General features: G+C 40.6%; 2 protein-coding genes across 2 annotated transcripts; both read right to left on the minus strand.

Annotated features, from left to right (window-relative positions):
- Positions 1-345: 345 nt before the first annotated feature.
- On the minus strand, positions 346-18898 carry appl1 (adaptor protein, phosphotyrosine interaction, PH domain and leucine zipper containing 1). Its single transcript, XM_044210409.1, has 22 exons — positions 18683-18898; positions 17422-17520; positions 17236-17295; positions 15996-16067; positions 15676-15763; positions 15090-15131; positions 14219-14277; positions 13216-13362; positions 12726-12808; positions 12324-12485; positions 10990-11178; positions 10801-10843; positions 10650-10706; positions 9625-9716; positions 9210-9389; positions 7994-8046; positions 6876-7050; positions 5346-5382; positions 5053-5193; positions 4917-4967; positions 4690-4779; positions 346-3386 (listed from the first exon to the last, which is right to left on the minus strand). Exons 1-22 carry the CDS (start codon positions 18734-18736, stop codon positions 3234-3236), a joined length of 2127 nt encoding a protein of 708 aa, XP_044066344.1. The 5' UTR covers positions 18737-18898; the 3' UTR covers positions 346-3233.
- A 1613-nt stretch (positions 18899-20511) lies between these two features.
- On the minus strand, positions 20512-26079 carry LOC122882725 (kelch-like protein 10). Its single transcript, XM_044210420.1, has 5 exons — positions 25809-26079; positions 24243-24732; positions 23147-23761; positions 22125-22274; positions 20512-20919 (listed from the first exon to the last, which is right to left on the minus strand). The coding sequence occupies exons 1-5, from the start codon at positions 26003-26005 to the stop codon at positions 20566-20568; spliced, it is 1806 nt and encodes a 601-aa protein (XP_044066355.1). The 5' UTR covers positions 26006-26079; the 3' UTR covers positions 20512-20565.
- Positions 26080-27643: the final 1564 nt, after the last annotated feature.

Here is a 27643-nt window from a genome sequence, read left to right on the forward strand (position 1 = left end):
TATTATTTTCAGCAATCCATTACTTTTAGCTATCTCTTTTAAATATTTAGCACTTTTAGCTATTTCACCAAAATACTTTTAGCTATCTGAATTATCTGTTACTTCAAGCTAACAATGTTTATCTGTTACTTTTAGCAGAATATTTCATCCATTTATCCATTGCTTGGCTTTTTCACAATTTATCCTTTTCAGATATTTCACCATTTACTTTAAGCTAACTATTTAAAACTGTTTATCCATTATATTTAGCTATCTATTACTTTAAGCTATGCATAAATTGTTAAAATAGATAGTTCAAAGTGATGGATAAAGTGAAGCTGAAAACAGCAGACTGACTCGGGCGGGTGGAGTTAGTGCTTTATTTATCACTGAAAAGCCTTTTTATTATTCATGACACTGAAACAATTGAACAACTGAAACATATTTACAGTTCAACATCATTGATCGTGTTGTGTTTTCCTGCGTCAGTAAAGTGCAGCTCCATCAAACACGAGTCCTTCACCTGGTTACAGCAAGAAAACATCCTCCCCAAAAAACAGAAAAATAACATCATCATCATCATCATCATCATCATCATCGTCATCATCAGTAACTGTTGATTTAGGCTTTTAGAAACGTCTTCACCGTGTTAACTTCCCCACAGCAGACTGAAGAGGTTTGTCTGTTGTCAGAAGGCTGTGACCTCTGACCTTTAACATTCCTACATGTAATGTCTATGATGTTGGAACTGAAGCGTATTCAGTTGTTTTTCTACAGATAATCACTGTGAATCACTCTGGATAAAGGCAGATTAATGAATAAAACCAGTGAAGAACATAAAAGGCCCCAAACAATGATCCAGATAAACACCTGTGAAAGCACAGATCAATATTGCGATGTCAGGAGAAACACTCAGCTGATTATTTGGCAGAGATGTCGGACTGTCCGTTTTTATGAAGCAAGGTCCTTACTAAGGTTTTCGCGATACCAGAATTTAAAATTTCGATACAGTACTAGTATTAAAAAAAACGATACTCGATACCTCTTTCGATACCACGGCAAAAAGACAACCGTAGTCCTTACATACATCAAGATGTTACATTTCTTCAAAGTTTACTGAATGAATAAAATGTACCAAGACAAAAGTTGAGCCCCACATTTTTTCTTTGAGTTTTCAAAATGGAGAACTCAACAAATACTGCAAAAGTGAGAAGATCGTTTGATCAGATTTGTGCTCGTGTTGTTTCACAATCCAAATCTGAACCGTTGGTCAGAGGTGAACGGTATATGATTCTCATTAATGAGCACTACTTCCATTCAAATATTAATTTTGTATGAGGCAGAAGTTGCAGATTTTGGAATAAAAAAAAAATCTTTAAATGAAAAAGGGTTTAAGATTTTCTTTTCTGTAGTTTCACACCTTCGGGGGTCTCCTGTGGCAGCCATGTTGGTCCGCTCCTGATAACATGCTAATGCGCATTGCAAGCAAAAGGCATGAAATGCTGGGATGCTGGACAAAGCATTGCTAATGATATTTTATGTTGTATTACAATTACCTCGACAAACACAGAAAGTTAATATTGGCATTGGAAGTCGTTGAAGGTTTTTCTTATAGATCAGGAGGAGGTCGGGGCCAAAATATTTTCACCGTGGATAAAGTAGAATTGACCTTTGACCCCAGAGAAGCAGAATTTGACCCTGGCTGACCTGACGAGTTTCAGAGTGTTTCATTCATAACTACTATGATTTTAGTAGTCAATATTTTAAAATAGCAGATAGTTTAGTCTTCAATAACGTTTTTACATAAAATACTCAGGGAGCACTGACTTAATGATTTACAGTTCAATAAGTCTAACGTGTGGTAAAAACTAAAGTTACGTAACTTTAGTTTCAACAGCATTTTAATGACTATATTTCACTGTGAAGCAGATCATAACTACATGTTGAAACTACATGTTATTACTCATCTGTCAGGAGCTTGAAGTGGTGAGACGTTGTTATAGCGCAGGAAAAACACGAGGATAGGGATGAGGTCGGGGTGGATGGACGGGTCAACAAAGCGAGTGACATGGAGCGTCTTTTCAACCAAATTCAGCCCAATTTTAACTCAAGACGTCTAGAATATCGTTTGACCTGCAAATCACCAAATCCAAGTTGACCAGCTGATGTTGTAGACCTCTGAATATGTTTCTCTTCACCTTCCAAGCAGCCGCTGGCTTCAGTTCATCTTAGTAAACTATGAAAATCAGCTCGCTGGGACTTGGGACTTGCTTGAGTTTGATAATCCACCATAAACAGGGATGTGGCTGTTGTTGTGATGTAGCAACGCAAGACTTTTCCCATCGGTCTGGACTTACGGCTGCTTTGAAAGTAGTCATAATGACTGTGATGTAGGGCTGCAACTAACAATTATTTTTATTATCGATTAATCTGCTGATAATTTTTTTGATTGATCGATCGGTCTATACAACATCCGAAAACAAAAAATACCAACCACAAATTCTCACATTTGAGAAACTGGAAACATTAAATCTTTGACATTCTTTGCTTGAAAAATGACTTATAATGATTAATCAAGTGTTAATTTTTCTGTTGATCGACTAATCGATTCATGGACTAATCGCTGAAGCTCTACTGTGATGATGACTCAGCAAGTTTCACGACTTTGCAAGTTGATTTTCATTCTGCTGTAAAATAAATGACATATGAATGAAAAGCAGCGACTGCCTGGAAGTAAGGAAAGAATAAAAAAAATATCCTGCAGGACGTTTTAACAGCCGACACTGACACCGTCCAAATCTGACGTCCGTGTTTTCTCCCGCATCTCCTTCAGATCCTGGTTTATTATTCCGCACATGTTGTTTTGCTTTAAATCCTCTGTCCTTGCTGTTAGCTCTTTTTCTAATAAAATAAACATAAAAAAACAGAAACGTACAGGTTAATCTATATTTGTGGAGCCGGTATAAAAAGCAGCGTTTTTACACACAGAATAAAACACAAGTCCGCGACGAGGTGTTTCCACGCCACCTTCTCTTATAGCGAGGGTGTGTTTAGTTTATCCTCCGTTTTCAGAGTGACAGGCTCCACCACAAACTTCAAACAGAGTTCAGCAGAGAGGGAGCACATGTTTTTCAGTCCCAGGCATCCCAGGCGGGCGGGTGTTGTTCCCCTCCTCTGATTCCTGAGCTGTTGCATTGACAGTACCAGACTGGGACTTGCCTGGGTGGTAAAACATGCAACCTCCGTCAGCTTTGTTAGGCTTCAGACTCGCCCTTCTTCTTCCCCTCCTCCCCGGCATCGCTGTCCTCTGACTGGCTGTTGCTGAGCACTAAGAATTGTCCGTCAGAGGCAGGCGGGTTAGCGGGGCGACTCGAGGCGGCGATCAAACGGCTCTGCTCCTCCAGATCCTGGAGGCAAAACGAGGAAAAAGACATCACTCAAGTTAATATCAGTACAGTCGGTTCTAAAAATAAAGGGACACATTACGTTGCTCTGTGTGTGTAGTAGATAACTGTATCTACCATCATCCTGCAGCTCCACATTTACCATTATGGTGTTTGGTCTCTGAAAGTCTCTTATTAGCTTCAAACATAGATACTGCACTTGTTTTTCAGAATAAAACAGGGCCATTTGAAAATAAAGAAATATTAGATTTTTATTAGAATTTTAAAAGGTTTCAAAGATAGAAACAGTAATCCAAATAATTCAGTGAAATCTGAGAGGTTTTTGGGTACAGGTGAAACCTGACTCAAGATACATCAACAAATGAGTGATTGATCTAGAGCTGCAACGATTAGTCGATCGACAGAAAATTAATTGGCAGCTATTTTGATAAACGATCATTAAAGTAATTTTTTTTTTTATGGGGATTTGTTTTTTGTTTTTTGTCCTATGTGATAGTTAATGGAATATCTTTGGGTTTTGGACAAAACAAGTCATTTGACGACGTCATGTTGGGTTTTCAGGAAATTGTGATTAGCATTTTTTATTTATATTTTATTGACCAAACAATTAATCGAGAAAGAAATCTGCAGATTAATTGATAATGAAAACAATCGTTAGTTGCAACCCTAGTTTAATACAGTTAAAAATGATGAGGATTCACCTGCTTCTACGACAGACCCTATATCTATCACAATATGTTATTTCTGCCACTACGGGTCCCCCATTAAAAACAATAACAAAAGATGGATGACGTCGTGAAGTAGTGTGGGATCATGGGAGTTGTTGTCTTCATTGTTACACAACCACCATTGCTGGTAAAAATCTATCTGACGTGACTCAGGCAGAAATCATTGTATTAAAGTTTTACGGGGGGCAGCTTCGGCGACAGAACAGTGGTGAATAATGGCGCACCATCACGAGTGAGCTATACAAACAATAGTAAATAATAGAGTGGCTGGCTAGCTTCGCCGACTTCCTTCCTCCCTCATCTGGTGTTTCCACAGAAGTTAGAGCAACTAGAGCGGATGACGCCGTTGACAGGCGACCAAATGAAATGCACCGTTACCTTGAATAAAATTACAGATTTCTCTGGGTTTGAACATTGTTGGAAACGTTTGAGATATTGTAAGTACAACTCAACAAAATATATAACATACGGTAGGTTTAGTTGTTTTTAGACATTTTAATGCGTAAATGTTACATATGAGAGTACAAGTAAACAACTATGTTTTAGTGTCATGGTTAAAGTGTGGGGTTAAAGGTCACCTTCTCTATCTGTCTCTGTTTGCTGAGTTCTTCCTGCTGTTTCTCTTTGGCCTTGTCCTGCTCCTTCCTCTTCTCCACTGCCTTACGGTCCTACACAACAAAAACAACAACAAGGCAACAAAAATAATTAACCCCTGACAACAACACCTGAAGGTACCATTACCATCACCAAAATGTGAGTGAGCTAGCGTTAGCTTCAGTTTAATGAAGTTTTAAATCAGTCTCACCATCTCAGAGTGGAAGGCTATCTGCTTGGCCAGACCGATGCTGTCACAGATCTGAAACACACGAAGAAGACAAACAGGTCAGACAGACCAAACAGAGCGTTAGACAGCGAGACTAACAGATAAACACACACACGACCTTCTCTCCATCGTTGTTGGACTCGAAGATGTAGCAGACGGCTCGGTTGTCACCCTGCCCGCCTGCTGTCTGCAGAACGAAACCAAACAGCCTCTTGTTGTCCTGATGGGACAAACACTGAACCACACTGGAGAGAGGGAACTATAGGAGGAGAGAGGTGGAGAACAGAGGGGAAGAACATAGAAGAGAAGAGAGGAAAGAAGGATGAAAAAGAAGGAGGAAAGAGATGATAAATCATTAGAAACGTGTCTGAGATTAAAACTATCTAAGCAGGGAGACAGAGATCATCTTACCCTGAGACGAGTGACTTGTGTCTGAGGATCAATGAGCCTGAAAAGAAAAAAACAAACATCGATGTAAAAGGCGTTTTCATGCATAGAAAGAAGTGTTTCCAAAATGAAAAACTGAAAATAATTAGTTATTAATATCCTCTCCATATCAGTGTCATGGTGAATTCTCATTTAGTAGTTTGTGAGTTGTCTGGAAGGTGCAGAACGCCACGATGTGAACACACAGCACTTCAAATGCAGCCAGAGGCAGATGGTGTGTGTGTGTGTGTGTGTGTGTGTTTTTTTAACAGTTAATTAGTACAATCATGATAGAAATAAATAATAAAGAAAAAAGAAATGTGTGAGTCTGTGACAGGCAGGATTAATTAGCTCCAGTAATCTGACTTCTCCCACATAAAACAGGCAGAATAATGAGTTATAACCAGGACTGGCACAATTCATTGACGTAACCGATGTCATCGATTACGGAAATAAGTCGATTTGCATATCGTGCGTCAGCACATCGCAATGAAGTATGGCTGCACCCACAGTCTCCCCTCGCTCTACCCCTCCCGTGCGGTCTACTGACTGTCGCACATGCTCTGCAGAGAGAGAGAGTCTCCTGTTTATGTAGGCCTACTTATGTCATTGTTTTGTAAAAGTTGGAAGTGCACCTGTTGGTGCCGATGTCATTCGGTGCCACGTTGGTTTAAATTGATTCGATAGGCGACGTCATTAACAACAAGCCTCCTCCACATGCGGCTCACCTGCTTCTGTGAAAACGGCACACATGTTACATTTGTTTGTTTTTAAGAGAAAATGACTGAATAAAATATTGAAATAATAATAATGAGACAAGTTTTTGATATTTATTTTGGGTAAATTAATTGTTATATTAATCAAGTAATGAAAAAATAATCTTTAGAACAAGAGATAAATTAGTAATTAGATTAATCGATAAAAAAAAATCGTTAGGTGCAGCCCTAATTATAACTGATCCGTCTGGTGTGTGTGGCTATTTTGTAGCAGTCTGATGTGATTTAATGAAGGTAAATGCAGTGAAAAGCTGTGCATAACGGCACTGCGCTCTAACACATCTCCAATCAGAGGCTGCAGATTTATCAGCATGTCTGTCCTGCTGCCTTCAGACGGCTGCAGGGATTTAATGAACTGATCGAGAAACTTTTCATACAGTCTAAAGCAGCTGTGGACGACAGATCCTGTAAGAATCACCTGTTTTAATGTATGTATCAATGCAGGCAGACTTACTGACTGCTTTGATCACATTGAAAGTAATTTATTTATGTAAATTTAAACGCATCTACTGGTTGGAGTGGTCTTTAACTTAAATTAGTTTATTTACGTTTTAAATCATCGAGTAATTGCTGCGCCTGTGCTTCCAAGTATTTAGTTTTCTTTTGTTGACAAAATCATCAGACTGGCAGCAGATTGACGATGAGCCAGAAGTATATTCTCAGCATAATGTCTAAGACACATTTTCCACAATGACACACACACACACTCTCTCTCTCTCTCTCTCTGTGTGTTTCATACTTGAGGCAGTCACAGGTGACCAGCAGGTGTGATTCGGTCATCCTGAAGATGTTGTGGATGGCTCTGGCTGCCAGGATCTGCCTCATGGTCTCAGAGATGACCTCTGCTGACTCAGCAGTCCTCACCTCCATGGAGCCCAGGAAGCGAACGATGAAGAGCTGATGGAGGATGGAGTCTGGACAACAGACACGGGGGAGAAAATTAGAATTAGAAATTAGAAGGAGGCACACTTGATAACTTACTTGGACATTTTCATTAAAGTTCCCCTCCAGACGTTTTAAAGTATGTAAAAATACTCTGCTATGATTAATATTTAAGTAAAACAAAAAAAAAAGACTCTGAAAAAGGGCTGGAAGCACATCTACTCCTTCTCCCTCATTGAGAAAGTCTGGATCTATGAACACCCCGCCCACCACCGCTGCATGTTAGGTTGACCGGTGAAAGAGCAGTGCGCATCAAGATGAAGATGTAGACTAGAAGATGTATCAGAATGGTAAGTGTAGTTAGCATCTATTATTTGTTTATGTTGTTTGTTAGCTTGCAACTGGCAGTGGCTGACACAGCGTTAGTGGTTGTGAAACATACAATAATATCTGCTACGATGTGTGTTCACATTGTTATTATGTAACGTTAGTAGATAGTGGAAGGAAGCTCCAGGGTTCAGTTTACATCCAAAAACTGCACACTCTGTCATGTTTGCTGTCAAAACTTTCACTACGCTAAGTTAGCTCAAACTCGGCTCTGTACTGACAAGTCCGCTCTGCGCTGGAGGTTTCAGGTTTCTTTGCTGATGGTGTTCTTTGTTGGTGGTCTTTCGAATTTGTGACGTCCCAAATCTAGCTTGCTCTGGATTACGTTTGATTCTCAGATTTTAGGGAAGTGTACAGACATCTCCCCCCTTCAGTAGAGGAATGTGAAAACACCTTTCTAGCGACAAACTTTGCACAAATACAAGTCAGTAAAGACATTTTAGGGGACATAAACATAAGAAAAACACATTTTTGAGTGGAGGGTCCTTTAAACAAAAGAGTGACTAAATTGGAACCGGATGCATCACTGTAACAGAAACCATGAAAAAATGGTTTCAATAACATGAGGAAGACAAGAGCAGACGGTACCTTCGCTGTCTTCTGATGTGCTGTCTCCTGACTCTCCAAATGGATTACTTCTTCTGTGGACACACACAGAAAAACACACAGAAACACACACACACACACACACACACGCACAGAACATTGAACATTAACCATCAGCTGCTGCATTAGACAGGACTCTCACTCACTCACATCACAGGGATACTTTGATCGACCAGGTGCTGTTGAGAATCACAAATTACTTGATTAGTCTTCATCAACAGTTTTCATAGAGTCACTTCCTGTGGTAACAGTAGTTAAACTGTGTTCTCTGGATTATACAGAGTAACGGGGACTCTCCGTCCCACACCCTATATAATAGACATTGAATAGTTTACTCAATAGAAAGCAGTAAATCGAGATTTCGGACACTTACTAATCATTATTTTGGCGCTCAACTGTAATTTTCGGATCTGTAAAATGTGGGGCATTGCTTTGTGGGATAATTAGCAGAAAGCACTTTTTTTGTTCCATTGTGGGATTTTTAAGGGCACTATATAGAGGATCCACTACACTACTATTTTACTGTGGTCTTTCCAGGTCTCTCTGGTGGAGAGGAGGTGGTGTGGCTCAGATCCTTCCTAGTGGGCGACACCTGAAGCTTCTGAATTGTCCTCCTGGATCCTCTTCACTTATGTTTTACAATCTACATTTTGTCATAATTGTATACTGTCATGTATGACTTTCTGTTGTGAATCTATTCTGTACACACAACATCTATTGCATGTCCGTCTGTCCTGGGAGAGGGTCTAAGGACAGAGGGTGCTGTGTATAGATTGTAAAGCCACATGAGGCCAGTTGTGATTTGTGATGTTGACTTGACATGACTACATTTACACACACAGAATTAGGACACTCAAATAAAATGGCGGACAGTAAATATAGTGCACTGTATAGTAAATAGGGAGTGATTTCAGACACAGCCTCTGTTTCTGGAAAGAGATGTTGCTGTTGAATTTTTAAAAATATAATTCTTCAAAAGCTGTGAGCATCACACACTAAATTCCATTCATCTTGATTGTATTGGGGTGGAGGCTGAAATCTCAAAACCTGGACAATAAAAAAAAAACCCTACATGCTTGGAGAGATGCCACCAGACATGAGACAAACAATACGTTTTTTCATCATCTGGGTGAACTGAAATAAGAGGAAACAGACATGAGGCTTTAGCACGGTTTGCAACACACACACACACACCTACCTGCCGGACTGTGCTGCCGTCTTGCTCTGTCCTGAGTTCTCCTCGGTGACGGGGGAAATTATGTCAAACTGGATGGGTGTTTCCGGGGCAACCAGCGCATCCAATGAGAGCACGGAAAGGGCAGGCGATGGCTCTGAACCCACAGAGCTAATACTGCTCGCTCGGCCCACACGCCCTTTACTGGAATAGAGAGAGAGAGAGAGAGAGAGAGAGAGAGAGAGATGGATGGTCTTACTGGTGGAGGCCTGACTCGTCCAGTTTTCCCACAGAAAAATCTGATTGGCCACCAAGGGTCCATCTTCCTTATATCTGGCAGCTGATAGGTTATAAGGTTGTCGATCACACCATGTAGCTATGTAGTTGTTGTATGTAAAGTGCTTGCTTTTCAAGTGTAATAAAGACAAGATACACACACCTGCTGGGTCTCATGCTCTCATGTCTCTGCTGGAAGGACGGCGACGGTGTCACGGCCTCAATAGCTGATTGGTTCACTCTGGCTGCCAGCTCCTGCCAATATGATGACAATACTGTCAGCATCAACCAATAGGAAAAGATTTTGAATGTATGAATTCAAATCGCTTTTCAGTAAAAGTTTGTTCTGTTTTTTTATTTGTACAGTGTCTCGCTACTCTTATTTCATACTGTGTATATATTGATATTAGATACACAATACATGGCCAAAAGTATGTGGACACCCAGACATTCCAGCCATGTTATTAATGAACATGCCATTCCAAAAACAATGATCATTAATCTGCAGTTAATGGGTTTAAGCGCTGACTATCGTGCGACATGTCTCCAATTCGAGTCCAGGCGGGGACCTTTGTTGCATGTTGTTCCCCTTCTCTCCTTCCCCTAATTTCCTGCAAACTCTCTAATGTGTGTCTAGTGCTGAAAAGATACATTAAACCCTGTTGTTTCCCAGCAACAAAGACATTTTCTCTTTTAACTTCCTGTCTACACTGGAAGTGGGAATGTGTCGCATTTTGTCATCCAAGTAATCCGCTGCTTGTGACCACCTTGCACCTGCATGTCAGCAAATATTTGACCAGTTTTACATAATAACGTACTGTGGTGAGGACTGCCATCGCCATCACCTCTATTAGCTGTTGCTGAGACGCTAATCAGATCACTTCTTCCACACAGTTCCAGGATCAACTAGTCAAGTTATCATAGTTAATACTTATGGTGACTAGTGGATCTGCGGGGGTTGTGGAAGTGCCAGGTCATCTGACGTCTTGTGGACGTTTTGCTCTGAGTGGTTGACTGTTTTTCCAACTAGGGGAAATAGCCATCAATGAGCACAACACCAGACAGATTAAAATCACTGGACAAATCAGAGGTATGGGGCTGAAACCAGGCCAGACTTCACCTAAAGATAAGTGCCAAAATTTCCACTACAACCTGTGACCAAGTTCATGAGGGAAGTAGGACACAGACCTCTGCGTTCTCACTCAGGTAGATCCTTTTGGAAATGTTGTTGATGGTGGAGATCCACTGGTGGAGGAAGCAGCAGAGAGACGGCGTGAGGAGACAACAGAACGGCTGACAGTCAATACAGAGCAGGTCACATGACAGAAAAACATTTTACCTCCTCGCAGTCCTTCCTGCTCTCCGACTGCAGCGTCACCACTCTGACAGAACACAAAATGAGAAAAACTCAAATACTTTTTTACAAGTGGTATTTATACTCTACTACACCTCTGAAAAGTTAAACATGGAGAGAAGAGTTATGCTGTATTCATGAAAGACAAAAGGTAAAAAACGGTAGCCCTCTCACTTCTTTCCATCAAAGGAAGTGACCTGAAAGCAGAAGCGGCGGTCGTCAGAGTCGACCGCCATGACGGAACAGTTGTCGAGGTCTGTGACCAGCCCGCCCGCCACCTCGCCTCGGCCCTGCTGCATCAGATTACCGCCCTGCGTGAAGAAGTACTGACGCTCCCAGGACGACGACACCAGCCCCGTCTTACTGAGAGACAGGCAGAAGAGCTATTTTAACTTATTGGAAGATGACACAAACAACAAATTAAGTGTAAAGATCCTATTTTCCAACTTATTTCCAACTTTAACACCAGATTCCAATATTGCCACAACAGCAGTCCAAGCACATGACAGAAAATGACTTTAAAAGTAAGTAAAGTAAACTTTATATAACCATTTTCGGAACGGTATTTAGACAAAGATAACATAACATACCTTACAATTAAAACTTTGTCGTCATTAAAGGAGAATGGGGGGTTTACAACTTGGGTCTTTTTTCATAGTTTTGTTTGTTCTTTCTATTAGTTATAATAACATTGTATCATACAAGTTAATATCTGAGATCTGGGGACACGGTAAGATCACTAAAAAGAAGTCTGACAATTCAAGAAACACGAGCAGTCAGACCATCAGACAGTTTGGAAACAAACCAACAGTTTATTTAGATGCTATTGATATTTGGAGATCAAACTGAAAGTGAGTGCACCTGAAATGTTGTAATAACCCCTCAATGCACCGGAAAACTGTGTGCACACAATCCACACAACCACAGTAAGTACAACACGTCAAAGTTGAAGCAGGAAGTGAGTCTGTAAACTGTGATGGATGTTTACAGTGGACATTTTGGGCTAATAATTTTACGTTTGCCTTTGTTTTCTCTTCTAAATAAGTTTGTTAAAAACCTGTCTGATCGTCGACTGCTCGTGTTTCTTGACCCGTCTGACATTTTTTTAGTGATGTCTCCATCTTTCCAGATCTCAGATATTAACTTGGTCGGGACAGTGTTATCATTACTGATTGAACTGATGGACAAAACACAGAAAATAAGAAAAAGTTTCAGAAAATGAAGAAAAGTTGTAATAAATTGGAATTATCATTTAAAGCCGTTTTGGATTTGAAAGTGTCCAACTACCCGGTGGTAGAATCAAAAAACACACTGCGACAGAGAGCAGTGCACGTCAGCGTAATCCGACCCAGGGACTGCATGTACATAAAATGCACCAGGATTTCACCAGGATTGTTTAATTTTTTTCTTCTGACATCAGAATGATTTCAAATGATATTATGATCAGATAACAATTGTACACATGTGGACATTAAATAAAAGTATTAAAATATGTGTGCATGTCCTACTTGCGGATGTACAGGTAGCCCTGTTTCCTGGTCAGGTTGCGACAGACAGGTGAGTGGGCGGGGTCAGGGTCACACGGTGCGTACAGCAGGTCACATGATCTCTCCATCTCCTGGATGGACTGCTGCATCTGCCCAACCTCCTCCTCCATCTCGCGACGCACACTGCAAACACACACACACACACACACACACAAACACACACACACTGAATTCACACGTTCCCCTCACATTTGTCACTGATGTCTTCATATTGCTAACATGTTTCCATCCATTTGCAGTTTCTTCAAAACCACAAAACCTTTGAAACGTTAAGTTAAGTATTTAAGACCTTGATTATAAAAAAAACATTTAAGACACTTTTGGTTGTGGTGTTGGTGTGTGTGTGTGTGTGTGGGGTCTTACTTCTGGACACTGGTTCCAATGGTTCCCAGGAAGTCCTCCCACTGCTGGGTGAGATTTTCTGAACCCAGCTTAAAGAAACTGATCTGCACAGAACAAACACAGATAAAGATAAAGACACATCAGCGGGTTTCAGTTCTGTTCAGTCATTTTATTATTCCAAATGGGAAGTACAAAAACAACAGTACAAAAACTGTCACTGTTAACAGAGAGAAACATGGTAACAGCTCTGAACCAGTTGGGAAAACTTCAGATTTAAAATGAATTTGACTGGTTCAGTCTAATATTCACTGCCTGCTCCACTTCAACATCACAGCAGTCTAATGTTTCTCTCTGTTAACAGTGACGCTTCTTCACATATATTATAAATAGAGTGAAATTCACTGGGACTCGTTAACTCAGGGACAAACTCAATAACTTCTCCTTAGGAGCTGTTCCTGATGAATGACACCCACCTGTGTGTGTGTGTGTCTGTGTGTGTGCATGTGTGTACCTGGGCCTGCATGTAGCCCAGCAGCGGCTCCAGCAGAGCCGTCTTCTTCTTGTACTGAAGTGTGTTCAGCGAGCAGAAGTAGTGCATCATGGTCTGGTGCTGTTTCTTGCGGGAGGTGTAGACATCCTCCACAGCCTCCACCCGCAACTGCAACACACAAGACTTTCCTCTTATTTCAGCGTCAAGGTAATATCATATATTTTTGGTCAAGATAATCAGAGATTTTCATATTGGCACATAACTTCTGCTGACCAGCTTATGCAGCTGCTGGTTTGAGGTCATTTCTATGAAAATCAACCTGCAGAAACTTGAACCTTGCTGCAGATATATAGGAAAGTTTTTAAGATGCAGTTGCATCCCCACATAACAATCACTGACTGTAACTCTAACAAAAAACACAACTGACCAATGGGCTACTCTGAAGCAGGTTTCAGCTCTCTGCAAGCTTATTTTCATACAAATAAACTGAAATGGGTGCCTGGAAGGAAGTCAATCTAATCAATCTAAAAACTGAAGTGTGCAATAAAGTGGTCAACAATAAAGTAAAAGATATACAATTAGAGGTTAAGGGCTAAAACACTCAAAACCAGACTGGATGAACCAGAAGTTTTCTAACGTAACTTATTACAAATTATGGGAAAAATAGAGATATTTATTTAATTCCATTTAACTGCACAGCAAGTCAGTAGAAAATGGAAAATGTGGAAATTGTCAAAAAGTAATTGAATGGATACTTGAATTGGGTTGAAATGGAGCAGTTCTGTCAAGGAATTTCCTCTAGAAATCAATAACTGCTGATAAACTCAACACAGCTAACTACACAAACTCAGAAAAAGTTTCATCTGTATTTTCCCTGTAAACAAATTACACAGTTCCTTCAAGGAAACTTCAGAGAAAATAATTTAGATATTACGGACCCGTACAATAAAGAATCACCTAGAAGGTTAGTATTAGATTTTAGTAAACCTAATGTGAGGAGTGTTTCTGTCAACAAAGTGATTACCTTGTCGTTGTCCCTCTTCTTGGAGAGGCGGCTGTATCTGTTAATGGCTGTGTCATGATCTGCAGACAGAAACAGGTAGGTAAGACTTTTTGGTAGTATAACATTTTCTTTTTCATTTCTTTTTCATCAGTAACACAGGTTAGAAAAGAACAGAGCAGTAGTCTTCAAGTGAAGACAAAAATACTCCAGTAACCATAAAAACAAGGTGAAATCTCCCTTTAAAGCCAAGAGCCAAAAGAGTCATGCTGACACAGAGATCTGCACATTTTGTTCTTTTACATTAAGTGTTACAACTCTGACCAAGTCTCTGTCAGAGTTAGCGGCTGTAAATTCTCATCTTATCTTCATTCAAATTAGGACAGACTGCCCTCCACGTGCACAAATAAAACAAAAATAAAAATATGTTTAAGAAATGTTAGATCGATTAATTGTTTTAAGTAAATTATGCCAAACATGTTTATGTTCACACTTCAAGCTGCTGTGAATCCTTTTGGGTTTTAAATGGTTGTTGACACAAAATAGGCAATTGACCAATCCTTAGCCTCCGTAGTTATTCAGAAACAATTAACTAACTTAATCCCATCAAAAATCGACAGATGTTAAGATAAGATGCTCCTTTGATTACTTTATCTCAGTTTACCCAACTGACTCTACCCGAGCTGCCAGTAGGACGGATATTATTTGTTTTTGTAGCCGAGATGTATATTCAGTAAGGTAATAATTGTATTTAAAAACATAATGCTAGTCAGCAGAAGCGATATTAACATAGCAACAGTAGCTAAGGGTGGGTGGTTCTTAAGATCGGTCAATTGGAGGATGACTCCTTGATGCAGAATATTAATTGCAGCCCTAAGTAGCAGTACTAACTTACCATCACTGGCTATTTGGAAGACTTCTTTCAGAGTGAGGATCTCTGGAGAGAGACAGAGAGACAAAAAGGACAGCAAGTTAGAGTGCAAAGGATATTTCTGCTATCTGTGCTTATGTGTTTATGTTTAGCACAAGTGTACTTTTTCCCAAGTTTGGGCCCCTTAGTTCCACTGAAGGGAAATCCTATATTTTGGACAACAGTGTGCTTCCAGTTCTGCGGGAACAATCAGTTTGGGGAAGACATTTTCCTGTTTCATGACAATGCCCCCGTGCACAAAACCAGGTCCATAGAAAATGGTTTTCCCAGTTTGGTGTGAAAGAGCTTGACTGGCCTGCACAGAGTCCTGATCTCAACCTCATCTTTGGGATGAACTAGAACACTGATCCAGAGCCAGACCTGATCTCCCAACATCAGTGGGCGACCTCACAAATGCTCCTATGGCTACTATTTTTGGTCATGTAGTCAACAACAAAACTCTTGTCAGTTGCTAATCTGACAAATATGTCAGAAACAGTTCTCGTTCTTTGATCCACAGTGTGGCAGGATCGGATTATTAGTGTGCTGCATGTGTGTGTGTGTTTCCTACCCTTCAGGTCTCTCTCTTTAAACTGAGTGATAGGAAACATCATGGCATCTGCAAGCTGGGTGGACAAGACAGCATGACAGGAACTCAACTAGAAAGAGAGCGAGAGAGAAAGAGAGGAAGTTAAGGATGAATCAGCGGGGCGAACACACTGTGACCACAGAAGATGAACATGGTGTTTCTTACTCTCCTTCTCACAGATATTAATAGTAAATCGATTGTGACGTCATATCATGTCAGGTAAAATCTGTCTGTGTGGCACATCCAGAAGGATAAACAAACTGGCCTGACAGCAGCTATGGTGTGTTTGTATTCTCTCTCACCTCATCAATGACTTTTGCAAACTGCTGCAGGGTGGAGCTCATCACCTCATCATCGCCCCCTAGAGGAAAACGCTGCAGACAACAGCAGCAACATGGAGAAATGGATTAGATCGATTCCTGTGAGGAAAATATCTCGTGAAACGCACAGCAAAGGAATCTGTGAATTCCTGGCAGTTTTCAAGATACCTCGTCGTGGAACAAATGGTGGTTAAATGAAGACCTGAAGTCGCCTCTAGAGGAAAGGTCAGGGGTCATCAAAATAATTACAAAACTGTCAAGATCTTGTTTTGAACCAAAGTGTTGGACAGACAGATGTGCCAAAAATTTCAATCCTAGTTACCTGGAAAAATCTTAAAATGTAACAGTGTTGCATATAACCAGAGGTGTAATGAAGGCATACGTGTGAAGTAACAGAAAAGGCCAGTGGCTAGTGATAAGCCTGTTGATTTCATGATGTTGGTTCATAAGGCTAATGGCTAGGGTCAAAAGGCTGATGCTAGTGTTATAAAGCTGACGTCTAGTGTTTTAACGCTCGTGGCTTCCGTTTTAGGGTTGGTGGCTAGTGTTATAATGCTGACACCAAGTGTGATAAGGCTGGTGGCTAGTGCTTTGAGGCTGATGGCTAGTGCTATAATGCTGATGGCTAGTGCTATATGGCTGGTGGCTAGTGCCATAAGGCTGGTGGCTAGTGCCATAAGGTTGGTGGCTAGTGCCATAAGGCTGGTGGCTAGTGTTATATGGCCAGTGGCTAGTTTTAAAAAACTGTGGGTAGTGTCAGAAAGCTGTGGCTGTTGATATACTTTATGGCCTTTGGCTAGTATTATAAGGCTGATGGCTAGTGTTACTAGTCTGCGGTCTGCTACTAGTGTGTTATAAGACTGGTGGCTAGCATTATACTGTAAGGCTGATAGGTGGTGTAATAACGCTCATGTGTTAGAGTTAAAAGGCTGATAGCTAGTGTCATAAAGCTAATGATTAGTGTCATATCAGGCCAGTGGCTATTGTTATATGGCCTGTGGCTAGTGTTATAAGGCTGTGTCATAAGGCTATGGCTAAGGTTGTAAGGATAATGGCTAGGGTCACAAGACTGATGGCTAGTGTTTAAAGGTTGGTGGCTAGTGTTAAATGGCCAGTGGGTAGTACTATAAGGCTAATGTCTAGTGTTATAGCATGGTGGTTAGTGTCATACAGGCTGGTGGCTAGTGTCATTCGGGCTGGTGGCTGGTGTGACTTGGCCTACCTGTTTGTCGTACTCTTTCAGCAGTCTGGAGGTCAGGTGTGTTGCAGCACTCAGCTCATTCTGAAGGAGAAATCAGCAGACACACTTTCCAATCAGCTGCCACCTACTAACGTTCATGTACGTTCTGCCCATACCTGCAAAGCTAGTGACACTACACCTGTCAACAGTGTGTGAGTGAGTGTGTACCTGTGCATCATAAATCCTCTGCATGGCCTGATAGAGCTGTGTGCAGTAGTTGGAGATGGCTGCAGTGTCCTCCTCAAACACTCCCAGCAGAGAGCGTGTCTATATACAAAACACATAATAAAACTGATGAAAACAAAGTCAGTGTTAATCATTTGACCAGTCCATAAAACCTCAGCGAGTGAAATGATCCCTTGTGTAACTGCCAAAACCAAACCCACACCTATCTATGTAAATCCACACCTTCTACCTGTCACACAGTACAATACTGTTCTCAAGGTGTGTCTCAACTACATGTTTTGACTTAAGCTAGCCAGCAAGCTCATCTGTCATTGTGAGAGATAAAATAAAAAAAGATTTTGAATTTTGGTGCATTACTGACGGCTGGGTGGTTGGTCTAATCCTACCAATTTATTAAAAGGACAGGTGGCACCAGTATTTGTAATAGTTACAGAGGTATCGTAGTCCAGGGGCCTTTATCACAAACAGACATTAATGCTGGTATATCACATTATTGTTGTATAATTATATTGGATATATTTCACCTCGTTGTAAATCACATTTTGCTGTAGCAATGACCACATTTCCCTAGGGGTCTCACTGTTTCATGCCTGGGCAAATTGTTTAGAAATGAACTAAACTAAAACATCCAAACAATCTACTCATACATCTACACACTGAACCTTTTCGGCATATCATACTCTGGCCACACCCCAAATCAGTGATGTCACAGCAGGTGTTTTGCCCTGGATTTGCTGCAGGAAACAACATCACTGATTAGGAGGTGTTTCAGCTCATCTGAATCAGTGCAGCTGCAGCTTTCTGCCCTGTGTGACTATCTAACAATAACATAAAGCAGCAGAATTGGCTGCTTGAACACTCGGAGGAGGGGAAACTACTAGCCAAGTGGCTAAGGAAGTACCCAGCAAACTAGTGATTTGACGAGTTCATTTCTGTGCAAACAGACACTGAATAGCGTGCCTCCGTTTGACATTTTGACCTCGCATCTTGACGTAAACCTCCACCAGCTGATCGGTATAGCCGTGACATTTTGATGCCGATGCACAGCTGGAGTATCCCGTTTCAGCTGTCCGCTTGACAGCTTTAGTTAGCTGGGCCGTTAGCGGTTAGCATGCTGCTTGAACTTGGCATCTCTTCGCTGGTTGTTAGCAAACACTGAGCCTACAAAGACAGTTAGCCTAGCCGTACAAATGGCTAACGTTAGCATGCTATCTAAAGCCACCAGGGAAAAGCGAGCTGTTACCTGCGGACTGTCCTCCAGCGTCTCCTCTATCGGCAGCTTCTCTATCCCGGGCATGGCTGCGGCAGGCGCGTTGGTAATCGGTGTGAATCGACGGACAAAATGCACAACAACACAGTCCGACAACTCCCACTCAAGATTTCTCTTGGCTACACGAATTCACAACACCCCAAAACAGCTCCTCCCGGTTCCGCAGGTCCCGCCCTCCAAATGGATTTTGATTGGATAGAAAAAACTTCCATGAATTTGATTGGTTTCTTGTTTAAAGGGGAGAGGCGCCATTTTGGCTCTCACCAGGATCGCCCTTTCACTGTACTCGTATTCAATTCAGAGCCATAATGGCGGCCGGTTCTTAGTTTGCAGATGAGAATTTCTTTTAATTTATAGCTTGTATTTATTGATACAATTTGATCATGCCAACTGGTTTATAAGGTTTCTATCGTTATAAAAAGCGTGTTTTCCTGTTAAAGGCATTTTTGTGCGATATAGGATATTAGATATATCTTCAGTAGGCCTAAATTGTACAGATTATAAAGATCGCTAAAACTATTTTTTAATATTGATTACTCAAACATAACAGAAATACAAACATTTTTTGTGAAAATTTTCAACTTTTAAACATCCATTCACCCCACTCCCTTCTACCTCTATAAAAAATACATGCACTGACAGTGGGTTTTATCTAGCTAAATCTGTAACTAACAAATATTTTCATTCTAGATTAATCTGTTAATTATTTTTTGGAATATCAATTAAATATCAGATCATATTGAAAAATGACCATTACAATTTCCCAGAGTCCAAGGTGACATCTTCAAATGTCTTATTTTGTCTAACAAACAATCTAAAACCAAAAGATATTCAGTTTACGATGAAATAAAACAGTGAAAAGCAGCAACTCCTCACTCTTGTGAAGCTGGAACCAGACATTTTTGTTTGACAAATGATTTAAACGATTGATTGATTCGTTGAAGATGTTAGGGATTGATTTTCTTTTTATTATTGGATCACAGGCAGATTTTACCTGACTTATGAGATCACAATCAATTTACTATTAATGTCTGTGAGGAGTAGAGTAAGAAACACTGTGTCAAACACTAATCGTTTCAGTGCTAGTTTTATCTGTCAGGTAAGGTAAGGCTGTAATACATGTTGAGACAGGTTCACAGTCACAATCTGTTGTTAATGCTGTCCAAGAATGGGCTCCATTATTTCAAAAACATGTATTTTAAACATGTATCTCATATATTCCAATGTGCTCTTGTAATGCTTTAGTCACTAATTTGACACAAACATATTAAAGGCATCTGTAACAAGGATATACACATAATAAACACATATCAAAGCAGAATAAATAAAGACAAAATAAATATTATGACCTTCAAATTGTGAAACTATTATTTATGAGTTATAAAACTCAGCTGCTATTGTGAAATGTTACTTCATCCTGCTTCTTGTCACAGCAATTTATTGCAGGTCATTTTTAATTTTTAAACATTTTGGGTCTTGAGTTATTTGTTTCCTAAACCAGAAAAGCTTGTTTGTTCATTTATTTACTCATTTGTTTATTCATTCATTTACTGAGTCAGTGAACTCACAGGTTACAGCAGAGACAGGCTAATGTGCAAAAATAATGAATCCAGTAGTGCAACTCCAAAACCCTTGAGGTAGAGCAGTGACCTGTTATCAGTCATACTGATGTAGAAACAGGCAACTAGCATATGTATCCATAATATGAATACAGGTAAAAGTATGAATAAAAAAATGCATTTAATTTTTCATAAAAACATATGAAAATATATATTTATATAATGGAATAATAACAGCACCTCTTCTTTGAACATGTAGATAAAATCACATTATTTATTTAAAAATGACACTTCAGCTTAAGTGTCTTCCTCTACAGCTTCCTCCACATTGGGGAGCGACTGGGAGCGAGGGAACAAGTTCTCCGCCACGCTGTAGAGTCCGTGCAGCACACTGCAGCTCAGGCCGCTGCGGGACATCTCAATGTTGGGGGCACCGTACCACATACCAGCCTCCTCGTCGTAGCGCTCCACAGCTAACAGAGTGGTGGAGCCGTCGTATCCTCCGACCACAATGAGCTGGTCGTCCACCACCTCAATGCCAAAGTAGCTGCGGGGGTTGTACATTGATGGCAGGGGGCTCCACCTGTTGGTCCGTGGGTTGTAGGCCTCAGCACTGCGCAGGTGGGAGGAACCACTAATGGTGCCACCAACCTAAGACAGAGAGAGGGTGGAAAGTGAGTCCAGTGTTTCAGTAGAGTAAGAAATCATACTGAGTCTGGAGGAAACCCTGAGCAAGTCTCACACCATAAGTTCAAAGTTAAGGACTAAGTCCAGCCACAGGAGTCCTAGAGTCACAGGAAAGCTAATAGAGAAGAGCCCCAGTGTATATCGAGCATGCACTAGAGTCCTTCTGCGGCCTAGCTAGTTGAGCCAGCTGATGTCCTGCTAGCTTCCTGTACACATGAATGGCATAAAATAATTTTATGATACGGCTCTTTTAGATTTGAATTTTTTTTTAGGACCAAATGGCCCCAATTCTCATTATACAAGGAGTCATTTTGAAGTAATTGTGACGCTCAGAAACATTTATTCACCGTTTTACAGCCATTACTTTTCTAATGATTGTGTATGGAAAAAGGGCTTTTCAGGCCAGTGTGTTTCATGTGATACTGCAATACAGATTGTGGCCACTAAGCCAATATTCCCTCACAGCACATTGCTGTTCCTGGGGGTTTGTTTTGACCAATAGAAAACCATCTTAGTCCCAAAATAGAGGAAGCAAAATAGAGGAAGCTTTCAGAGCTTTTTAGCTGTCGCACCATCCAATTTTATATAACCCTGTTCTGCCTAAGTATAAACTGCTCCACAAAAAAGGCAGACAGTTATGAGACAGGAGCGACGTTTTTTCTTTGGTAACTTGTCTTCCAGTTAGTGGCCGAGTAAGCTAGCTTGCTAACTAGCGTGCTACTGGTTAGCTCGCCTGCCACAGAAGCTTGCGAAAAATAGCCCCACCAGTGAACAAACCTCCAGAAGTACTTATTACGTGAAGACTCGCAAATGAATGTCACAGTGCCACTTACTGGTCTGACTGCGGCTTTATCCTAAAAATTTGTTTTTCCATTCACTAATGATCATCATACAATTAATTTTCCCTGTTTATGACATTTAAAATATTTTGTGATTGCTTTAACCTAAAGATGAACTAAAGATTTACTTAACTTACTTAACTTACTTTATTAATGGATTATAATTAAACAGAGGCCAGAAGGCCTAGAATAAGTAAGGGATGCTGTATAGCGAGCCGATGATTATTACGAAATTAACCCGAGAGAGTGATGCAATCACTAATTTGACACCAAATATTGATTTAATTGATTTAAAAATGATTTTAAACGTTTTAAGGGCCACACACTTACTGCATAGATGTGGTCTCTGTAGGCAACGACTCCCAGGCCGCTTCGGCTGCTCCTCATGGGGGCGATCATGGTCCACTGGTTGGTATCCGGGTCGTAGCATTCAGCCGTGCTGAGGCTGCGTCGCCCGTTGAAACCCCCACAAATGTAGACCTACAGACCATGTTTTGGAGTTATCGTAGTTGAAAAAATAGTTGAAAATTCATGTATCATTGAGTGTCACTGAAGATAATATTAACAGAATAATAACAGAATTCAGTTACTGATTACTGTGTACCAGTAATTTAAAAATGTAACACTGCTACATGATTGTCAGGAACAAAGAAAGGGAGATTTTTTTAATGTCAATGAGAGTGTGCTTGTAAAATCACAGAAATTAAGTTGTTTTTGTTTGTTTGTTTTTACAGTTTTTAAAGCCATTATATGCATAACTTTATAGTGCCGCTGCTGTAAGGACTCAGCCTTGTACATGGGGTGCACGCTCTACCAGGTGCGGTACCGGGGCGCCCCGAAATGCTGAAATGTTTTTATTTGTCTTTTATTTAATTTCCTAAATAAACTTAATTTTGGTTCACCCACCCCTTTGTTTCTTCCTTTTTGTTGCTTCCTCCCAGAGCTGGGGTTGTAACATAACAGAAGCACAGTAAAGTCAACAAACTGATCCAGCAACATGTTTTATACAGCAATATCTATCTTAATTTTGTTTACTTAGTCACCTTAAACTGACGGTCATACCAGACCAAGTAAGGCTATGGTGGCAAAACCTGTTGAGAGTATTCAACTGAGCAAACGTGCGTCTTGCAACCACTATCACGACTTCCGTGTCAAACGGAAATGACGTTGAAAAGACAAAACGTAACGAAATGACACCCCTCTCCAACAGGAAGAAAATGGCTAACGTGAACATGATGTCAGATTGAATAATGAAGTGAAAACATTGTGGCAGTTAGGTCTGATTATGAGGCTAGTTTGGTGGTTAAATCAACAACGTCATTGCTTGTTTCAGTCATCTCTGCTTCACTCACCTTGCCATTTAGAGTTGTGGCGCTGGCTCCACACCTCTTAGCACGCATGGGTGCCATCATGGTCCACTTGTCAGTCTCAGGCTTGTAGCACTCGACAGTGTTATAGTAAGCTTGCCCATTGAAGCCTCCCATGGCATAAATGCACCCATTCTGCACAGCAACGCTGACATAGCAGCGGCAGAAGTTCATGGGTGCCACCTGGTGCCACGTGCAGGTGACAAGGTCAAACCTTTGCACAGTATTCAAGTAAATTTCATGGCTGCAGCCACCGATTAAGTACACAAAGTTGTTGAGGACAGCAGAACCATGGTGAGCGCGCCAAATCTCCTCAGCGCTCACAGTGACCCAGCACTCAGCTCGGACATCATACGCCTCGAGGCTGGTGGCAGCAGTGTTGCCATCTTTGCCTCCGGTGGCCAATAAAATGGCAGGAGGGAGGCGTGGGCGGTTCAGCAAGTTACTGTAGACAGTTTTTGAGCGTCCGTTGGCCCTAAAATCTATAAATGCTGTCACTGCATCATTGATGATGGGCATACATTCGACGCTGTCCTTTACCATGGCGTTGTCGATCACGCTGTTTTGGAGGTAATCAGCAGTCATCAAGCCCAGCCGCACCTGGACAAATATAAGATGCCAGTTAGAAACAGTCTAAATAGATATCAATCTGATATGAATCTTATATCAATCTTATAAGTCTGTGTGATGAGTGCGGAGGTGGAGTCAGGCTGTGATTAGCCTAGCTTAGCATAAAGTCTGGAAGCAGGGGTAAATTGTTAGCCTGGCTCTGTCCAAAGTTCAAAAGTTCAATAGTCTGTCAACCATCAACCATCCACCCTGACCTACTCCCTAAGACACACAATCACACAATTTCTGCCTTTTCTCCTGAGAGAATAAAGTTTTTAGTTGCGCAGCCGCAAGAGTTTGCTTGTCAGGAAAACATAATCATATGTTGCTGTAAGTGTTTGAACAAGTCACCAATGCTGTCGTTTTTCTTGCTAGTTTTCAGCATACAGATTGGGCTTTTTCTGTAAAAATGCAACCCAATGCATGCTATGTTAAGCTGACTACAGCTACAGTTGACTTATTGTTTAGTTACCTTGGATAACAGCAGAGAGATGTGTCCTCGTCTTTGGTCAGGCAGGTGGTTAATCCAGCGGAGGACGGCCTCAAACACTGAGTTTTCTCGTTTCACATTGAGGAGATCGCTCTCAATGATAGCAGCTAGCTGCTGCGCAGAGAGCTCCAGGAGCTCCTGTGAGACACAAACTATCTCCTCAAAGCAGTGCAGGATGTAGAGGAAGACCTTGTCCCTCAGCTCAGGGCAGTGGTAGAAGTCCACCAGCCTCCAGATGCCGATGCAGTTCCTCTGGCACAGCTGGTCCTCCAGGAAGAAGCAGCAGGTCTGAACAATCCCCAGGACCAAGAACTGGTCTGCAGCTGCCAAAACCTCCACCACATTATCCTTTGTCACGGGAACAGAGTGGGTGTAGGCATAATTGATGATGAAGTGCATCATCTCGGGCAACACCCCAGGGATAGTGTAGATCTGCTTCTTTGAGGTCGCCCAGGCACCGGTGAAGAGAGTGCTGTGGATCAGGATTTAGAGGACATCAGGGTTTTAGATCACCTGTACCTTTTGGACCAGATAGTCCCAGGAAATCTGGGCCTTGTGTTCTGAGTTATCTTGATTTGATTATTGATCATTCAAAACTGGCTTACAATTTATCTGGAGATGTTGTCATAGCAACAAGTCGATAAATCCAAACCTTAGTGCATGCTTGTTCACAGCTAAATCATGACAAAGACTTTTCAAGGTAAACCCCATAAACCAATAGCAAAGTGTTGATGATTACACAATTATATATGCTGTGATAGAAGATTTGATCCATATTTAAGCTGAATCCTTATGATTTTCTCCAGAGGCCGCTATCAGGCCAAATGTTCTACTTGTTTGCAACAAATGTAAAAATATAATGGGCAGATTGAAGTGAAATTTGCTGAGACCATTCTTGCCTCCATGATGATAATAATCTCACTGGATTTCAATGACCACATGACCTGATTGTGATAAAGTAACTGCTTTTCTGGAGAGTTTGACGTGCATTGATGCAGGGAAATATGACAGTGGCATATCCTGACACATCAACACATGTCAACCTATGATGACATGCATCAAGATGCTGCCGGTGTGTGTTGTCAGTAAGATACTGTAGTGGTTTCCCTTGTCGGTCAGACTCCCCCAAGAGGTTGCAAAATAAATCTGAGTGGTACTGAGACAATTAACAGGATAGCTTTTTAATTTTTAGATACTCTTCTAATCTTTGCTTTTTTCTTATAAATCAATGGATTATTTTACCTCCACAGGCCTAAATATTTTTCATATAAAAGTTTGTTTGACCATATGCAATCAGTGACGATGGGTCACAACCACTGCTCTAAGAAACACATCGGCTCTGTCCAAAATAAAGTTCATTATTATTATTAAAACAGTGGGTTGATATGAATGATTATAATTCAGTTTTTTAAAAAAAAGACTATTTTGTATTGGTTTTCAGATGCAGTTCATACACTGTGATCATTTTGGAAGTTTGCATCTGTTTACCAGCTTGTTTGAAGAGTTTGATATTATACATTATTATAGCTGCTGAGATAACCTACTCACCGAAAGTACGGGCTGCAGCTACAGAGGATGATCTTGTGGGCATCGAACTCAGCGTCACCCACCTTGATCACCACATCACACAGCTTCCCCTCCAGACGGAGTTCAGTTAAGACTGCAGATGCCATGCCACTCATCCTTTCCTCCATTTCACTTCTGTGAGAATTTAACGCAGCGGAAGATTCTCCTTGCTCACTCATTTTTTTTCTGACACGTTAGTCACTGTGTTTTGTCTCTACTCTGTCGCTCCTTAGAGATTTCTTCAGATGTTTGATTTCCCCCAGAGACTTATAAAGTGTCAGAATCCTCACGACCAGATTCTAGAATGTTTCATTGTGACCTCACAGAATCTGGAACTGAAGGAACTGTTACACGATAACAACTCATTTGCATAATACAACTTTATATTTATATTTATATATACACTCAGTTGCCAGTTTATTAGGTACGCCTAGCTAAAACTAATGCAGTCTAATACAACAGTCCTGCAGTACAGATGGAATGTACATTCACTTATCCATACTTTTCTTGAGCATTTCCAGTTCATGGCACTTTATACTTCTACTCCACTACATTTACAGAGGGAAATATTGTACTGTTTTATTTCACTACATTTATCTGGTAGCTGGAGAGTTACTACTTACTTTATAAATTAAGATTTTACATATAAAACACACGAGGAACTTTTGGAATACCCAAGAGTATATAACATTTGAGCTTAAAAGATCCGTTTGTTGATTAATTAATTAGTTGATTAGTCAATTATCAAAAAAAAAAGTCATTTCTCATGCAAAACTGCCAAACATTTCGTGGTTTAAGCTTTGAGTACTTTCGCTTTTGATACTTTAAGTAAATTTTCCTGATAATACTTTAATACTTTTACTTAAGTAACATTTTCAATGCAGGACTTTTACTTGTAATGGAGTATTTTTACAGTGTGGTACTGGCACTTTTACTTAAGTAAAGGATCTGAATACTTCCCAAAGAAATTCAGTTTACACTGATATAAAAGTAGAAAAAAGTCCAAAAAGTGGCATTTTTGCTTGATATGGAGATCGTGCAACTCATTCCACCTTAAAACAACTTGATGCAGTTTACCGTTGTGCTGTGTGTTTCATTACTGTGTACTACATGAAAAAGTAGACTGTTCCTCACTAGTAACAAGAAAAAAACTATACTTTCCTTTTTGTTTTTAAATGCCTCCTACTAAAGCTGCCTCAGTATATCACAGCTGTTCTCAGAGTTAAATCTACTGTTAATCAGAGCAGATCCCAAGACTGGCTGACTCTTGTTTCTGATGCTGTCTGTATGTGTGACTGGCTGTGTTTTGTTGTTTTTTCTTATTTCTAACTAATCAGTTAATCATTCATTGTTGCAGCTCTATATGCTATATAATCTATTTTGCTTTAACAGACTACTGTGGTTATTCACATGAAGCAGATTTGTGCAGGAAAACGCACCAAGTGAGCACAACATAAACTTAAATAATGAAAGTATGAAAACTAGTTTTTGACACACAGCCCTTCCACAAGACAGGGATTCAAGATGCAGGGCCTGCTATTTCAATTTCAGTTGATTGTAATTTAGTGGTGCATATTTTTAGACATATTTGCAATTAAATTAAATTTCCACAAACCATGCACACACTGAACCTGGATATTATGGGGCCCCTGAGGGTCTGGGGCCCGGGGCAGGTGTCAGTTTTGCATGGTGGGTAATCAAGCCTTGATTTTGCAAAGGCCTGAGCAAACATGACCAAACACAACCTTTTAAATCACACATTAACCAACAAAAATAATGGAAATACCTTTCATTGTATTATCAAATTATATTCTATC

The sequence above is a fragment of the Siniperca chuatsi genome, linkage group LG2 (genome assembly GCF_020085105.1).
Source record: "Siniperca chuatsi isolate FFG_IHB_CAS linkage group LG2, ASM2008510v1, whole genome shotgun sequence".
Taxonomy (NCBI): Eukaryota; Metazoa; Chordata; class Actinopteri; order Centrarchiformes; family Sinipercidae; genus Siniperca; species Siniperca chuatsi.

What these genes read in the sequence shown, in the direction of transcription:
- appl1 (XM_044210409.1), bottom strand. Translation starts at nt 18,736, where the DNA reads ATGCCCGGGATAGAGAAGCTGCCGATAGAGGAGACGCTGGAGGACAGT. An exon ending in AGAGGATTTATGATGCACAG is followed by an intron (nt 17,296 to 17,421) that starts GTACACACTCAC and finishes TTTCTCCTTCAG; the next exon opens with AATGAGCTGAGTGCTGCAAC. An exon ending in GCAGGAAGGACTGCGAGGAG is followed by an intron (nt 10,707 to 10,800) that starts GTAAAATGTTTT and finishes TTCCTCCACCAG; the next exon opens with TGGATCTCCACCATCAACAA.
- LOC122882725 (XM_044210420.1), bottom strand. Translation starts at nt 26,005, where the DNA reads ATGAGTGAGCAAGGAGAATCTTCCGCTGCGTTAAATTCTCACAGAAGT. An exon ending in TCTCTCTGCTGTTATCCAAG is followed by an intron (nt 23,762 to 24,242) that starts GTAACTAAACAA and finishes ATATTTGTCCAG; the next exon opens with GTGCGGCTGGGCTTGATGAC. An exon ending in ACAGAGACCACATCTATGCA is followed by an intron (nt 20,920 to 22,124) that starts GTAAGTGTGTGG and finishes TCTCTGTCTTAG; the next exon opens with GTTGGTGGCACCATTAGTGG.